Below are 18,155 nucleotides of genomic sequence, written 5' to 3'. Positions count from 1 at the left end.
CCCAAATGCTCACCCACCAATAGATCCTTCACCTGTCCTGGTTCATTTCCTAAAACTAGATCTAGCATGGCATTCCCTCTAGTCAGCCTGTTGACATACTGCATCAGGGATCCCTCCTGGACACATTTAACAAATTCTATTCCATCCAAACCTTTGGCACTAAGCAGGTTCCAGTCTATATTTGGGAAGTTGAAGTCTCCCATTATAACAACCCTGTTATTTTTGCTTCTCTCCAAACACTGGCTGCCTATCTGCTCCTCTATATATCTACTGCTACCAGGGGGCCTATAGAATACTCCTAGTAGAGTAACTGCTCCTTTCTTGTTCCTTACTTCCACCCATACGGACTCTAGAGATGATCCTTCTACAACATCCATCCTTTCCACAGCCGTAATAGTGTCCCTGACCAGTATCGCCACCCCTCCTCCTCTTCTCCCCTCTTCCCTATCCCTCTTAAAACACCGAAAACCAATATCCACCCCTGCCCTGACATCAGCCACGTCTCAGTAATAGCCACAATATCATAGTCCCCCATACTTATCCAAGCCCTCAGTTCATCTCCCTTATTCCTGATGCTTCTTGCATTTACGTAAACACACTTCAGTCCATCTACCTTACTACTTTTATAGCCTGTATTCTGCTTCTCCTTCCCCAAAGCCTCTCTACCTGTTTGATCTAACTTTTCCCCATCCCTTTCTTCCTTTGACCTACTCCTCTGGTTCCCTTCCCCCTCACAAACTAGTTTAAACCCTCCCGAACCACCCTAGCAAACCTAGCCGCAAGGATATTGGCCCCCTTCTGGTTCGTGTGTAACCCGTCCTCTCTGTACAGGTCCCACCTTCCTGAGAAGAGATCCCAATGATCCAGAAATCTAAAACCCTCACTCCTGCACCAACTTGTCAGCCACGCACTTATCTGCCACCTCCTCCTGTCCCTGCCTTCACTATCGCGTGGCACCGGCAGCAATCCCGAGATTGCTACCCTTGAGGTCCTGTTCCTCAGTCTTCTGCCTAGCTCCCTGAACTCGATCTTTAGGACCTCATCCCCCTTCCTACCTATGTCGTTGGTGCGAACATGGACCACAGCTTCTGGCTGCTCTCCCTCCCACTCAAGAATCCTGTGGACCCGATCAGTGACATCCCGGACCCTGGCACCTGGGAGGCAACATACCATCCGGGATTCATACTCACTGCCACAGAACCTCCTATCTGTTTCCCTGACTATCGAGTCCCCTATCACTACCGCATGTCTCTTTCCCACCCTTCCCTTCTGAGCAGCAGTACCAGTCCCTGTGCCAGAGACCTGGTTACTGCAGCTAGGCCCCTGCAGATCATCCCCCTCAACAGCCTCCAAGGCAGAAAACCTGTTACTGAGGGAACAGCCTCCGGGGTTCCCTGCTTTGTCTGCCTGCCTGACTTCTTCCTCTTCCCTCCCCTGACAGTCACCATTCTATCTGCATCCTGAACCTCAGATGTACCTGCTCTAAGGGGGTGGGGTGACTGTCTCCTGATGGACCGTATCTACATAACTCTCTCCCTCCCTTATGCTGCGCAGTGTTTGTAGCTGCGACTCCAGCTCATCAGCTCTGAGCCTAAGTTCCTCCAGCCTCAAGCACTTACTGCAGATGTGGCCACCTTGGACCGCAGTAAGGTCCACGAGTTCCCACATCAAACAACTGCAGCATATGACCATGTCCTCCATCTGACTGCCTTTTTTTTCCCCTAGTTAATCCCACCTACAAATCTATAATAGACAACAGGTAAACCTTACCTTTACCTACTCACCAGCTACTTACCCCTCTTGCCCCTTCATGCCAAAGCCCCTTGAGCCAAATCCCGACCACTCTGCTGCCTCTCACTCAGCTGTCCACTTGACGCTGCCCACTCTATAGGCTGCTTGCTTTGTCAAGCTGCCCGCGCCGCGCCTGCGCTGTCCAGCCCCCACTCGACCAGTTAGAAAAAACTTTTAAAACACTTAAAAAAGCAAGTTATAAAAATCTAACCCTTACACTTAAAACCCTAACAAAAACTAACCCTTACACTTAAAACCCTAATAAAAGTGATAAAAAGAAAAAAACTTAGCTGCTCTGAAGTCCTCTGAACCGAAGCCCTCGAGTCCTCCAAAGTTTTTTTTCCCTCTCCTCTTTTAAGCTGCCTGTGCCGCGCCTGCGCAGTCCAGCCGCACTCGACCAGTTAGAAAAAACTTTTAAAGCACTTACAAAAGCAAGTTATAAAAATCTAACCCTTACACTTAACTAAGAAATATTTACAAAAACTAAAAAAGGATGGTGGTATGGTCCTGCCTAACTTTAGATTATATTATTGGGCAATTAATATCAGATATTTAATTTTTTGGATACAAGATTCAGATGTAATTCAATGCCCCAAATGGGTACACCTTGAGCACCAATCAGTACTTGAATTCTCATTAGTTTCTATTTTAGGAGCTCCACTCCCTCTTGCACTTACCAAATTAAGTAAACATATGATTAACCCGATTGTTAAACATACAATATGAATATGGTTTCACTTTGGTAAATTTTTTGGATTGAATAAATTTAACGTGTCAAATCCCATTCAATCTAATTTTTTCTTTCATCCATCCAGAGTTGACTCAGCTTTTTCCATATGGAAAAGGAAGGGAATAGTATGTTTTCGTGATTTATTCATTGATAACTGTTTTTCATCTTTTGAACAATTGTCTAACAAATACAATTTGCCTAGATCACACTTTTTTCGATATTTGCAGATTAGAAATTTTTTAAAAGCTACTATACCCTCTTTTCTGACACCTTACAAAACTGAAACTATGGAAAAAATTTTAGGTCTTAATCCTTATCGGAAGGGCTTGATAGCAATAATCTATGATTTAATTATGAAAATACATCCAGAATCACTGGACAAAATTAAGAATGAATGGGAAGGCGAACTCCAGACATCTATACATACAGAGACATGGAAGAAAATTCTTCATTTAGTTAACACATCTTCAATGTGTGCCAGACACTCTTTGATACAGTTTAAGGTAGTTCACAGGACCCATATGTCAAAAGATAAACTAGCTCGTTTTTATCAACCTATAAATCCTATATGTGACAGATGTAAATCGAATGTGGCTTCTTTGACACATATGTTTTGGTCCTGTCCTCTTTTGGAAAAATATTGGAAAGACATTTTCAACATTATTTCAAATGTATTGAAGATTGATTTACAACCTCACCCTATCACTGCAATTTTTGGATTACCAAGGATAGAGTCTGGCCATTTACCTGCTTCCGCTAACTGTATGATTGCCTTTGTTACATTAATGACCAAACGATCCATTTTGCTTAAATGGAAGGATCCAATACCCCCTACTACTTTTCAATGGTTCTCTCAAACTATAACATGTTTAAACTTGGAAAAAATTAGGAGTGGTACTGTTGATCCTTTGCTTAAATTTGAAGATATTTGGAGTCGATTTATTCAATATTTTCACATGATATAGATCCCCTTTCAATAACTTTCTAACTTAGACGAACGGAGTTGATGACATAATATTGCTCTGTTTCTACTGAGAAATTTTAGTCCAGTCTTTGTTTTTTTTTGAAATTTTTCTGTTTGGTTTGATATATTTATGATTTTTCTTATTGATTTGGGGATTTTTTTCCTTTCTTTTCTTTTATATATATAATAAATCTTTTTCTTTCCTTTCTTTTATATTATATTCATTTACTAAGAGATCATTGGATCTACAGATTTTTTAAATATTTTATTGTTCTTTATGACTATCTATGCCATGATTGTTCTCCTGATCTCTTTGTGTTACATGTACAAACATTGATGTTATATATTCATCTGTATTAATTTGAAAACTAATAAGAAGATTGAAAAAGAAAGAAAGGAAGACAGGGGCTGCAGTTGAGAGGCAGATGGCTCCCATAATCATTCAAATGGATATAAAAATCTTGTTCATAGAGGTACATTCCAAGCAAACTCATCACCAGACTCTGAGACCTGGGACTCAACACCTCCCCCTGTAACTGGATCCTTGACTTTCTGACCAACGGACCGCAATCAGTGAGAATAGGCACTCCAGCACATTGATGTGCCTCCAGCACAATTATTCTCAACACTGGTGTCCCACAAGGCTGCGTCCTCAGCCCTCTACTCCCTATACACACATGACTGCGTAGCCAGATTCTGCTGTAACTCCACCGTAGATGATACGGTGCAGATGATACCACCGTAGTAGGCCGTAACTCAAATAACGATGAGTCAGAGTCTAGGAAGGAGAAAGAGAGCTGAGTGACATGGTGTCATGACAACAACCTTTCCCTCAATGTCAGCAAAACAAAAGAGCTGATCATTGACTTCAGGAAAGGAAGCAGTGTACATGCACCTGTCTACATCAACGATGCTCAGGTCGAGAGGGTTAAGAGCTTCAAGTTCCTAGGAGTAACATCACCAATAGCCTGTCCCGGTCCAACCACATAGACGCCATGGCCAAGAAAGCTCATCAACGCTTCTACTTCCTCAGGAGCCTAAAGAAATTCAGCATGTCCTCTTGACACTCACCAACTTTTATCAATGCACCATAGAAAGCATTCTATCCAGATGCATCACAGCTTCGTATGGCAAATGCTCTGCCCAGGACTGCGAGAAACTGCAGCGAGATGTGGACACAGCCCAGTGCGTCACAGAAACCAGCCTCCCCTCCATGCCCCATGAAGTCTATACCTCTCGCTGCCTTTGTGAAGCAGCCAGCAGAATCAAAGACCTCACCCACCGGGAGCATTCTCTCTTCTCTCCTCTCCCATCAGGGCACATATCACCAGGCTCAAGGACAGCTTCTATCCCACTGTGATAAGACTATTGAACGGTTCCCTTGTACGATAGACTCTTGAGCTCACAATCTACCTTGTTATAACCTTGTACTTTATTGTCTACCTGCAGTGCACTTCCCTGTGGTTATGACACTTTACTCTGTACTCTGTTATTGTTTTTACCTGTACTACCTCAATGTATCTGTATTGTGTAATTAATTGATCTGTACGAATGGTGTGCAAGACAAGTTTTTCACTGTAGCTCGGTACAAGTGACAATAATAAACCAATACCAATACCAATACATGTCAGGCAGATAGGCTTATGTACCAGGGGGCCAGGAGACAATCGAAGAGCTTGGCATGAGTTGACTAATCGTCTGCTCCAGGATTAAGAATCCTCATTCAATGGATCAATGTTGAAGGAAATCTTGTGATCTTGCAAGGTGATCTGGTAAATTGAAATTGGTAAGTTAGTTTATTACTGTCACATGTACCAAGGCACTGTGAAAAACTTTGTTTTGCCTGCCATCCGTACAGATCATTTCATCACATCAGTGCATTGAGGTAATACAAGGGAAAAGCAATTAACGGAATGCAGAATGAAGTGTTACAGTTACAGAGGAAGTGCACTGCAGACAGGCGATAAGGTACAAGGCCACAACGAGGTAGATTGTGAGGTCAAGAGTCCATCTTATCGTACTAGGGGACCATTCAACTGTCTTATAAGAGCGGGATAGAGCTGTTCTTGAGCCAGGTGATACGTGCTTTTAGGCTTTTGTAAGTTCTGCCCAATGGGATGGGGGAGAAGAGAGAATGTCCAGGGTGGGTGGGGTGTTTGATTATGTTCGATGCTTTACTGAGGCAGCGAGGAGTGTAGACATGGAGGGGAGGCCGGTTTTCATGATGTGCTGTACTGTTTCCACAACTCTCTGAAGTTTCTTGTGGTCTCGGGCAGAGCAGTTGCCCTACCAAGCTGTGATGCATTCCGATACGATTTGCATCCGCACAAACTATTTGCACCTGCAGAGTTGTGATTCTTACAACAAATGTTTTTTTTCCACAGGGGTCTGAGAGCATTAAGTGAGATGCTATTCCTCAGGAAATGCATGCCATTAAAGGAATTATTTAATACATAATCTGTCCTCCGTTGACTGATTAATGGCATGCTGTATTTTTAAGGACTGAGGTGTGGAGATGATCATAGAACCATAGAACAATACAGTACAATACAGGCCCTTTGGCCCACCATGTTGTGCCGACCTTTAAACCACTCCTAAGACTATCTAACCCCTTCTTCCCACATATCCCTCTATCTTAAATTCCTCCATATGCTTATCTAACAATCTCTTGAACTTGACCAACGTATCAGCCTCCACCACCACACCAGGCAGCGCATTCCATGCACCAACCACTCTCTGGGTGAAGAACCTCCCTCTGATATCTCCCTAGAACTTCCCACCCATTACCTTAAAGCCATGCCCTCTTGTATTGAGCATTGGTGCCCTGGGAAAGAGGCGCTGGCTGTCCACTCTATCTATTCCTCTTAATATTTTGTATACCTCTATCATGTCTCCCCTCATCCTCCTTCTCTCCAATGAGTAAAGCCCTAGCTCCTTTAGTCTCTCCTCATAATCCATACTCTCCAAACCAGGCAATATCCTGGTTAATCTCCTCTGCACACTTTCCAACACTTCCACATCCTTCCTATAATGAGGTGACCAGAATTGGACACAGTACTCCAAATGTGGTCTAACCAGAGTTTTGTAGAGCTGCATCATTACCTCGCAGCTCTTAAACTCGATCACCCGACTTATGAAAGCTAACATCCCATAAGCTTTCTTAACTACACTATCCACCTGTGTGGAAACTTTCAGTGATCTGTGGATATGAACCCCCAGATCCCTCTGCTCCTCTACACTACCCAGATTCCTGCCATTTACCTTGTATTCCGCCTTGGAGTTTGTCCTTCCAAATTGTACCACCTCACACTTCTCCAGATTGAACTCCATCTGTCACTTGTCAGCCCAGCTCTGCATCCTATCAATATCCCACTGTAAGCTTCGACAGCCCTCCACACTAGCCACAACACCACCGATCTTTGTGTCATCTGCAAACTTGCTAACCCACCCTTCCACCCCCTCATCTTAAGTCATTAATAAATATCACAAAAAGTAGAGGTCCCTGAACCGATCCCTGTGGGACACCACTAGTCACAGCCCTCCAATCCGAATGCACTCCCTCCACCACGACCCTCTGCTTTCTACAGGCAAGCCAATTCTGAATCCACACAGCCAAGCCTTCCTGGATCCCTTGGCCTCTGACCTTCTGAAGAAGCCTACCATGTGGAACCTTGTCAAATGCCTTACTAAAATCCATGTAGACCACATCTACTGCACTACCCTCATCAATCTTCCTGGTCACCTCCTTAAAGAACCCTATCAGGCTAGTGAGGCAAGATCTTCCCTTCACAAATCCATGCTGGCTGTCCCTAATCAGTCCATGATTCTCTAAATGCTCATAGATCCTACCTCTTCGAATCCTTTCTAGCAGCTTACTCACCACAGACGTAAGGCTGACTGGTCTGTAATTCCCTGGACTATCCCTACTACCTTTTTTGAATAAGGGGACAATATTCGCCACCCTCCAATCCTCTGGTACGATCCCCGTGGACAATGAGGACTCAAAGATCCTAACCAACAGTTCAGCAATCTCCTCCCGAAGCAGCCTGGGGAATATCCTGTCAGGTCCCAGGGATTTATTTGTCCTAATATTTTCTAACAGCTCCAACACATCCTCTCTCTTGATATCTACATACTCTCTAACACTACCCTTACCAACACTGTCCTCAGCATCATCAAGACCCCTCTCCTTGGTGAATACTGAGGTATTCATTGAGAACCTCACCCACTTCCACAGCTTCCAGGCACATCTTCCCACCTTTGTCTTTAATCGGACCTACTCTAGCCATCCTTCTGCTCTTCACGTACGAGTAAAAAGCCTTAGGATTCTCCTTAACCCTACTCGCCAAAGCCTCTTCATGTCCCCTTCTCGCTCTCCTCAGCCCCTTCTTAAGTTCCTTTCTTGCTTCTCTATATTCCTCGTGAGCCCTATCTGATCCTTGCTGCTAACACATTATGTATGCTGCCACCTCTCTTGTCACCCATGGTTCCTTCACCCTGCCATTCCTTCTCTGGCACCTGGTGATCACCTGATCACCTGGTGTGCAGGCTCTATTTGAAAGATGCCTCTCTTAGGGAGCCCCATATATCCCAAGCAGCCAATGCCTGCCCCTTCCATTCAGCAGAGAGATGAGTTTGTGAATGCTGATCTATTTGCCACTTTATTTCTGCTCATGTTGCTCCTGCAGCCGAGGAGTTCCGAGCAGATTTTTTTTCTTCTAACATTTCGGGGATAGCGGGGAGTAACTTTGCAGGCGCATAACGTCAGTCGGTAGTGCGCGCTAACTGTTTAAAAAGAAGAGTGCCATAACCAGCAGGCAGCGGAGTGAAAGGGAGCAGAGTGTTTTGGGCTTTGGCTCAAGGGGCTTAAGGCATAAAGGGGCGAGGCGGGAGAGTAGCTGGTAGGTAAAGGTAAGGTTTACCTGTTATCGGTTATAAATTTTTAAGTAGGATAAAACTAGGTAGGGAAAGAATTAGTTCAGATGGAGGACATGGTGCTGTGCTGCAGCTGCTTGATGTGGGAGCTAGTGGATCTTCCTGTGGTGCACGATGACCACATCTGCAGTAAGTGCTTGAGGCTGGAGGAACTTTGGCTCAGAATTGGTGAGCTGGAGTCGTAGCTTCAAACACTGCAAAGCTTCAGGGAGGGAGAGAGTTATGTAGATACTGTGCATTGGGAGACAGTCACCCCCCCCCCCCCCCCTTAGAACAGGTACTTCTGGGGTCCAGGAAGTAGATAGAAGGGTGACTGTCAGGGGAGAGAAAAGGAAAAAGAAAAAGAACAGGCAAATAGTGCAGAGGACCACGGAGGCTGTTCCCCTCAATAACAGCTTTTCCACTTTGGAAGCTGTTGAGGGGGATGACCTACAGGGGCCTAGCTGCAGTAACCAGGTCTCTGGCACTGGGACCGGTCCTGCTGCTCAGAAGGGAATGGCGGGAAAGAGACATGTGGTAGTGATAGGGGACTCGATAGTCAGAGAAACAGATAGGAGGTTCTGTGGCAGTGAGCATGAATCCTGGATGGTATGTTGCCTCCCAGGTGCCAGGGTCCAGGATGTGTCTGATAAGGTCCACAGGATTCTTGAGCAGGAGGGAGAACAGCCAGAAGTCGTGGTTCATGTGGGTACCAACGACATAGGTAGGAAGAGGGATGAGGTCCTGAAAAGTGAGTTTAGGGAGCTAGGCAGAAGGCTGAAGAACAGGACCTCAAGGGTAGCGGTCTTGGGATTGCTGCCAGTGCCACGTGATAATGAAGGTAGGAATAGGAGGAGATGGCAAATGAACGTGTGGCTGAGAAATTGGTGCAGGAGGGAAGGTTTTAGATTTTTGGATCATTGGGATCTCTTCTGGGGAAGGTGGGACCTGTACTGAGAGGACGGGTTACACCTGAACCCAAGGGGGGGCTAATATCCTTGCAGGCAGGTTTGTGAGGGTGGATCGGAAGGGTTTAAAATAGTTTGCAAAGGGGATGGGAACCAGAGGGGTAGGTCAGAGGAAGAAGGGGATAGGGAAAAGTCAGATTAAGCAGGCAGAGACCCTTTGAGGAAGGAGAAGCAAACCACAGGGTATAAAAGTAGAAAGGTGGATGGGCTAAAGTGCATTTACTTAAATGCAAGAAGTATCAGGAATAATGGTGATGAATTGAGAGCTTGGATAAGTACATGGGACTATGATATTGTGGCTCTTGCAGAGACTTGGCTGTCACCAGGGCAGGAATGGATATTGAATATTCCTGTTTTAAAAGGGATAGGGAGGGGGGGAGAAGAGGAGGAGGGGTGGCGATACTCATCAGGGATACTATTACAGCTGCAGAAAGGGTGGATAATGTAGAAGGATCCTCTCTAGAGTCAGAATGGGTGGAAGTTAGGAACAAGAAAGGAACAGTTACTCTACTGGGAGTATTCTGTAGGCCCCCCGGTAGCAGCAGGGATACTGAGGAGCAGATTGGGAGGCAGATTTTAGAAAGATGCAAAAATAACAGGGTTGTTATCGTGGGAGACTTCAAATTCCCAAATATTGATTGGCACCTACTTAGTGCCAAAGGTTTAGATGGCGCAGAGTTTGTTAAGTGTGTCCAGGACGGATTCCTGTCGCAGTATGTTGACAGACCGACTAGAGGGAATGCCATATTAGATCTAGTATTCGGTAATGAACCAGATCAGGTGACAGATCTCTCGGTGGGTGAGCATTTGGGGGACAGCGACCACTGCTCCATAACCTTTAGCATTGTCATGGACAAGGATAGGAGCAAAGAGGACAGGAAGATATTTAACTGAGGAAAGGCAAATTATGAGGCTATAAGGCTAGAACTTGAAAGTGTAAATTGGGATGACATTTTTGAAGGGAAATGTACTATGGAGCTGTGGTCGATGTTCAGGGATCTCTTGCAGGTTGTTAGGGATAAATTTGTCCTGGTGAGGCAGAGAAAGAATGGCAGGGTGAAGGAACCATGGGTGACAAGAGAGGTGGAACAACTAGTTAGGAAGAAGAAGGCAGCATACATAAGGTGTAAGCAGCAAGGATCAGATAAGGCTGGTGAGGAATATAGAGTAGCAAGGAAGGAACTTAGGAAGGGGCTGAGGAGAGCGAGAAGGGGACATGAAAAGGCTTTGGTGAGTAGGGTTAAGGAGAATCCCAAGGCTTTTTTCTCGTACGTGAAGAACAGAAGGATGACAAGAGTAAAGGTAGGTCCGAATAGAGGCAAAGGAGGGACGATGTGCCTGGAAGCTGTGTAAGTGGGTGAGGTTCTCAATGAATACCTCAGTATTCACCAAGGAGAGGGGTCTTGATGACGCTGAGGCCAGTGTTGGTAAGGTTAATGTTTTAGAGCATGTAGATATCAAAAGAGAGGATGTGTTGGAGCTGTTAGAAAATATTAGGACAAATAAGTCCCCGGGGCCTGACAGAATATTCCTCAGGCTGCTTCGCGAGGTGAGGGAGGAGATTGCTGAACTGTTGGCTAGGATCTTTGGCTCCTCATCCATGGGAATGGTACCAGAGGATTGGAGGGTGGCAAATGTTGTCCTCTTATTCAAAAATGGCAGTAGGGATAGCCAAGAGAATTACAGACCAGTGAGCCTTACGTCTGTGGTGGGCAAGCTGTTAGAAAGGATTCTAAGAAATAGAATCTATGATCATTTAGAGAATCAAGGACTGATTAGGGACAGCCAGCATGGATTTGTGAAGGGAAGATCTTGCCTCACAAGCCTGATAGGGTTCTTTAAGGAGGTGACCAGGAAGATTGATGAGGGTAGTGCAGTAGATGTGGTCTACATGGATTTTAGTAAGGCATTTGACAAGGTTCCGCATGGTAGGCTTCTTCAGAAGGTCAGAGGCCAAGGGATCCGGGGAAGCTTGGCCGTGTGGATTCAGAATTGGCTTGCCTGTAGAAAGCAGAGGGTCGTGGTGGAGGGAGTGCATTCAGATTGGAGGGCTGTGACTAGTGGTGTCCCACAGGGATCGGTTCAGGGACTTCTACTTTTCATGATATTTATTAATGACTTGGATGATGGGGGGGGAAGGGTGGGTTAGCAAGTTTACAGATAACACAAAAATCAGTGGTTTTGTTGATAGTGTGGAGGGCTGTCGAAGCTTACAGTGGGATATTGATAGGATGCAGAGGTGGTCTGAGTGTGGCAGATGGAGTTCAATCCGGAGTAAGTGTGAGGCGGTACACTTTGAAAGGACAATTCCAAGGCAGAATACAAGATTAATGGGAGGATTCTGAGTAGCATGGAGGAGCAGAGGGATCTAGGGGTTCATATCCACAGTTCATTGAAAGTTGCCTCACAGGTGGATAGGGTAGTTTAGAAACCTTATGGGATGTTATCTTTCATAAATCGTGGGATCGAGTTTAAGAGCTGCGAGGTAATGATGCAGCTCTACAAAACTCTGGTTAGACCACACTTGGAGTACTGTGTCCAATTCTGGTCGCCTCATTATAGGAAGGATGTGGAAGAGTTGGAAAGGGTGCAGAGGAGATTTACCAGGATGTTGCCTGGTTTGGAGAGTATGGATTATGAGGAGAGACTAAAGGAGCTAGGGCTTTACTCATTGGAGAGAAGGAGGATGAGGTGAGGCATGATAGAGGTATACAAAATATTAAGAGGAATAGATAGAGTGGACAGCCAGCGCCTCTTACCCTGGGCACCAATGCTCAATACAAGAGGGCATGGCTTTAAGGTAATGGGTGGGAAGTTCAAGGGAGATATCAGAGGGAGGTTTTTCACCCAGTGAGTGGTTGGTGCATGGAATGCGCTGCTTGGGGTGGTGGTGGAGGCTGATACGTTGGTCAAGTTCAAGAGATTGTTAGATAAGCACATGGAGGAATTTATAATAGGGGATATGTGGGATGAAGGGGTTAGATAGTCTTAGGCGTGGTTTAAAGATCGGCACAACATGGTGGGCCGTAGAGCCCGTATTGTGCTGTATTTTTCTATGGTTCTATGGTCTCATGGACACCAGGCTCCAAGTCTTCCCTGGCACCAGCTGTTGTCTGTAGTTTAGTCAAATCTTCTGATTCTTTTGTATGTCCAAGACTCTTGTGGGTAGTTTCAGTAAATGTGCCTCCAAGGTACGTGGGACCTTTACTGGCTGTTACCTTCTTCAGGTATTTACACTCTGTGCAATGTGTCTTACCTTATGAGAATTACTGCACAACCACATCTTAAATCAGCAGTCAGAAGCAGGTGCTTCTTGTATGTTCCATGAAAACGCCTTGCATTGTTTGTGCTCAGGTGAGCTGTTGATTTTCCACTGAACTGACGTGGAGTGTGATTCAGCTGCCAGGAAGATGACCAACCCACCACTACCATCTGCATGGGCTTGTTCCCTGCTCATAACTTGGAAGCATGCCCAGACTAAATCAGCCTCATACTCTGAAGCATAAGCTCCATACCGGTGGCCATCCTGCATGTTCCATCAAGTGTTGGGTTTACATGCATGTTTCATTTGAATGCTCTTGTCATCCAGTTTGCATGTGAAACAATCCCCCAATGCCCAAACTAAAAAGATTTTGGAGCAATTTTTTGGCATTGTGCTTAGCCTGTCCACATATTTGCCAACTATTTCCACTGTCTTTGGTTGCTTCTAGCTTTAGAAAATCTCCAACAGTGTCTGATGGAAATATTCCTTCCAGGTTTTACTGTGCAAAGTTTTACTCAGATTTGACAAAGGGTCTTCGACCTGCTTCTCTTTCCACAGTTGCTGCCTGACCTGCAGAGTGTTTTCAGCATTTTCTGTTTATATTTCAGATTTCCAGCTTTCTAGAAACATCCATGCTGAACTTGGTACCCATCTATACTAACCCATTTACCAACAGCTTTCTATGCATTGACAATTGAAGTGCTCATCTAGATACTTCTTAAATGTTTTCAGTGTACTGGCCCTGATCAGCCACTCAAGCAGTGTGTTCTAGGTTCCAGCCAACCTCTCGGTGAAAATGTTATTTTTCAGATCCCTTGCAAGTCTGTTAAACCTTACCTTAAATCTATTCTCTAAAGTTTTAAATACCATTCCACATTGGGGAAAAGTTCCCTACTAAGTACCCTAGCTATGCCCCTCATAATTTTAAAATACCCCTGAATGGTCTCCTCTTAGACTCCTCCACTCCAAGGAAAACAAACCCAGTTATACAGTCTCTCCTTGTAACTGAAATGCTCCATCCCAGACAACACCCTGATGGATGTCCTCTTATGAAATTAGAATTTGAACTGTGCATTAAATATAGAGTCAGAGCACTACAGCACAGAAACAGCCTCTTCAGCCCATGGTTTTCTGCCTAGTCCCATCTACCTGCACCCAGCCCATAGCCCTCCATACCTCTCTCATCCATTCACGTATCCAAACTTCTCTTAAATGTTACAATTGAACCCAGTTCCGCTGGCAGCTCATTCCACACTCTCACCACCCTCTGAGTGAAGTAGTTCCCCCTCAGATTCCCTTTAAATATTTCACCTTTCACCCTAAACCTATGACCTCTAGTTCTAGTCTCACCCAACCAGAGGAGAAAAAGCCTGCAAGCATTCACCCTATGTATACCCCTCATACTTTCATGTACTTCTATAAGATCTCCCGTTATTCTCCTGCGCTCCAGGGAATAAAGTCCAAACCTCTTCAACCTATCCCTATAAGTCAGGTCCTCAAGTCCTGGCAACATCTGTGATAATTTTCTCTGCACTCTTTCAAGCTTATTGATTTCTTTCCTGTAGGTAGGTGACCAGAATTGCACACAATACTCTAAATTTGGCCTCACCATCTTATACAACTTCAACATAACATCCCAACTCCTGTACTCAATACCCTGATTTATGAAGGCCAATGTGCTAAAAGCTCTCTTTACGACCCTTTCTACCTGTGATGCCACTTTCAAGGAATTATGGATCTGTATTCCCAGGTCCCTTTATTCTACCGCACACCTCAGTGCCCTACCATTCACTGTGCAAGTCTTACCCTGGTTTGTCCTCCCAAAGTGCATCACCTCACACTTGTCTGCATTAAATTCCATCTGCCATTTTTCAGCCCATTTTCCCAGCTGGTCCAGATCACTTTGCAAGCTTTGATAGCCTTCCTCACTGTCCACTACACCCCCAATCTTGGTGTCATCCGCAAATTTGCTGATCCAGTTTACCACATCATCTAAATCACTAATATAGATGATAAAGAACAACAGACCCAGCACCAATCCCTGCAGCACACCGCTAGTCCAATCAGAGACAACCATCTACTACCACTCTCTGGCTTCTCCCACTAAGCCAACGTTGAATCCAATTGACTACTTCATCCTGAATGCCAAGCGACTTAACCTTCTGGACCACCAGCCTCCCAAGAGGGACTTTGTCGGAGGCCTTGCTAAAGTCCATCTCTGCAATAGCTCTACAAATGTCTCTACGATACCTTACCAAAGGTAAATGTTCAACTTCACTGGCCTATACTTAAAAAGATTTAATGAAGATAATTAATGTAGATATACTCAAAGCTTTAAAGAGAGTTGCTTATGTAACTGCACATCAGAGATTTCAGTAAGTGGATATTGAATGCACATCCCCACTTCAATAATTATTACACAATCACTTGTACCAAAGCCAGCTCTGAAAGCTGCTTTATTCTGGTAGCAAATTTGCATGTGCATAAGGCTGTTCCCTATGTTTTTTTTCTCGGAATATATTGGAGCATGTGTAGTTCTCATTGCAGCAGTTGCCTCTATCACCAACTCACTGTATTACGGACTTGCATCAGGACTTGTTGGTCTAGGACTGACCTATGCCCTCGTGGTAAGAATGTTAAATTTATTTCTTTGACAGTTTGAATATTGTAATTACCAGATATTTGGGATGTTAAAGAAAGCTCAGGTCAATGTGTATCTAAGAACCAGAGTTTGGGGTTGGGGGGGGGGGGGGGGGGTGGAGGCAGCGTCAGTGATGAAGAGTACTCCCATGAATTTAAGGATCCCAGTATGATGTGGCCAAAGAGGAGATAAAGACTGATCAACAAGAGAAGCCAGTGGCAAAGCATGGTAATGAACTATGGCACAAGGCACAAGAGAGTGAGCCGTCCCCCCCCCCCCCCCCAAAAAAAAAGTTCTTTGAATATAATTTTTCTTTTATCCCACAATTAGGTGCTGATATATGCCCATTTAATTTGCTAAAATCCCTGGTTGGAAGTAATCAGTATTAAATATGAACTTGGGTCACCTGCAGTTTGTTGGAAATGGAGACATAGAGCACTACGGCGCTGGACAGGCCATTTGGCCCCCAATGTTGTGCTCATCTTGATATCATAGAATCATAGTAATATCATAGTAAATCATAATAAACAGAATCATAGTAATATCATAGTAATCATAGTAAACAGTACAGCACAATACAGGCCCTTCAGCCCACAGTGTTGTGCCAACCTTTAAACCTCACCTAAGACTATCTAAGCCCTTCCTACCACATATCCCTCTATTTTAAATTCCTCCATATGCTTATCTAGCAATCTCTTGAATTTGACCAATGTACCTGCCTCAACCACCGACCCAGGCAGTGCATTCCACGCCCCAATCACTCTCTGGGTAAAAAAACCTTCCTCTGATATCTCCCTTGAACTTCCCACCCATTACTTTATGGCCATGCCCTCTTGAATTGAGCATTGGTGCCCTGGGAAAGAGGCACTGGCTGTCTACTCTATCTATTCCTTTTAGTAGTTTGTACACCTCTATTATGTCTCCTCTCATCCTCCTTTTCTCCGAAGAGTAAAGCCCTAACTCCCTGAGTCTTTCCTCATAATGCATACTCTCTAAACCAGGCAGCATCCTGGTAAATCTCCCCTGCACCCTTTCCAACACTTCCACATCCTTCCCATAATGAGGCGACCAGACCTGGACACAGTACTCGAAGTGTGGCCTAACCAGAGTTTTGTAGAGCTGCATCATTATCTCGCAGCTCTTAAACTCAATCCCATGACTTAATGAATGCTAACATCCCATAAGCTTTCTTAACTACCCTATCTACCTGTGAGGCAACTTTCAGTGATCTGTGGATATGAACCCCCAGGTCCCTCTGCTCCTCCACACTACTCAGAATCCTGCCATTAACTTTGTATTCCGCCCTGGAGTTTGTCCTTCCAAAGTGTACCACCTCACACTTCTCCGGATTGAACTCCACCTGCCACACCTCAGCCCAGCTCTGCATCCTATCAATGTCCCTCTGCAATCTGCAATGATATTTTATACTAAATGTCCTCCTCCTGTGTATCATCCATATCCCTCCATTCCCTTCATAGTCATGTGTCTATCTAAAAGCCTCTTAAACTCCACCAAGCTGCCTGCTTCCACTGCTACTCCTGGTAACCTATTCCAGGCAGCTCCCATTGTCTGATTTAAAAAGAACTTACCCCTCACATCACTTTTAAACTCCTCTTCCTCTTCCCCCTGCCCCCCGCCCCCACGCGCACATAACCTTCAAAGCATGTCCTCTGATGTTTGACATTTCTACCATGTAGAAAAGATTCTGACTGTCTACCCTATCTATGCCTCTTGTAATTTTCAAAGCCCTCTATCAGTCCTCCCCGCAGCCTCCGACGCTCAAGGGAGAATAACTGAAGCTTTATTTGTTGAGACTTACTTATTACTTTTCCAAGTTCAGTGGAAATTTGTCATATTTTCTAATGAATGCTGCTCAGTCTGAGATTTTAAATTAGGACTCCTTTCAGTTGCTGAACTGTGTTCAAAACCAAAGTCCAAAAATATTTGCACTAATCTGTTGCCAAAAATCAGACTTGTATAAATATGAATTATGCAACATTAACTTTGATATTGAGTGGATGGTCAATACTCTCATAGGCTGTTTTTTTTTGCTTGTTCAATGCTCAGCCTATTGTTGTAAGTAGCAACATGCTTGATTGTTTGTTCTGCAGATTTCAAACTACTTAAACTGGATGGTATGCAATCTAGCAGACATGGAAGTACAACTGGGTGCTGTGCAAAGAATAAACAGCCTCCTTAAAATTGAAACAGAAAATTATGACGGACTTATCTGTGAGGATTTCCAGACAGCACATGTAGTAAAAATGCCAATGACCAAGTAGCTAAATTTAACAAATAAATCTTTTAACTATTGTTTCTTCTCATCCTGAGTAACATGGTACAGCACCTTCCCAGATTCCTCCCCACTGTCCAGATGAAGGAGAAATCAAAATCCAGAATCTCAGTGTTCGGTATCACAGCACTCTAAAACCAGTCTTAAAGAATGTGAATGCCCACATCAGTCCAGGACAGAAGGTAAGATGGCCCATTGAGTTCAACTAATGTAAAGCTGTTGATTGGAAATTGGCCTCATGTCTTAGTTTGTCATTAAATTCATCTGTGGAGCTCCCATTGTTTCCGAGTGCCTCTTTCCTTCCAACATGTTATCCAAAGTGTACACAATTGCTATGTGAATCTGGCTAGCCATTGCGTCAAATAATGAATCAGCACATGCAGTGATCAAGCCTGCTGTAAGTATGCAGTGTAGGTATATTCCACCATTAGTCAGTTAATGCTGACTTAGAGTTACTCAGCTAACACTAAAGTTCAACAATGCAGCTGATGTGCATTAACCTCACACAAATGAGCAATGCAATTTCACAAAAATATGAGCCAACAGATTAACAGCAGCGGTGGAATCACAACACCAAATCTGTCGTACACAA

At 44.4% G+C, this 18,155-nt stretch overlaps 1 protein-coding gene across 6 annotated transcripts in view; it reads left to right on the top strand.

Moving 5' to 3' along the window:
* Positions 1 to 15,162: 15,162 nt before the first annotated feature.
* Positions 15,163 to 18,155, top strand: part of LOC127576529 (targeting protein for Xklp2-like) — a 47,685-nt gene continuing 44,692 nt past the window's right edge. For 4 of the 6 annotated variants that reach the window (XM_052027026.1, XM_052027021.1, XM_052027027.1 and 1 more), the window contains exons 1-2: positions 15,163 to 15,256; positions 17,382 to 17,745. In XM_052027026.1, the coding sequence (XP_051882986.1) occupies positions 17,720 to 17,745 (26 nt within the window). In that variant the 5' untranslated portion in view covers positions 15,163 to 15,256; positions 17,382 to 17,719. The remainder of the gene's footprint in view (positions 15,257 to 17,381; positions 17,746 to 18,155) is intronic. The other 2 variants (XM_052027024.1, XM_052027025.1) reach the window with 2 other exon arrangements.

The sequence above is a fragment of the Pristis pectinata genome, chromosome 12, assembly GCF_009764475.1.
Source record: "Pristis pectinata isolate sPriPec2 chromosome 12, sPriPec2.1.pri, whole genome shotgun sequence".
Lineage (NCBI taxonomy): Eukaryota > Metazoa > Chordata > Chondrichthyes > Rhinopristiformes > Pristidae > Pristis > Pristis pectinata.
The sequence above is the reverse complement of the archived record's forward strand: the minus strand, read 5'-3'. Positions and strand labels throughout refer to the sequence as shown.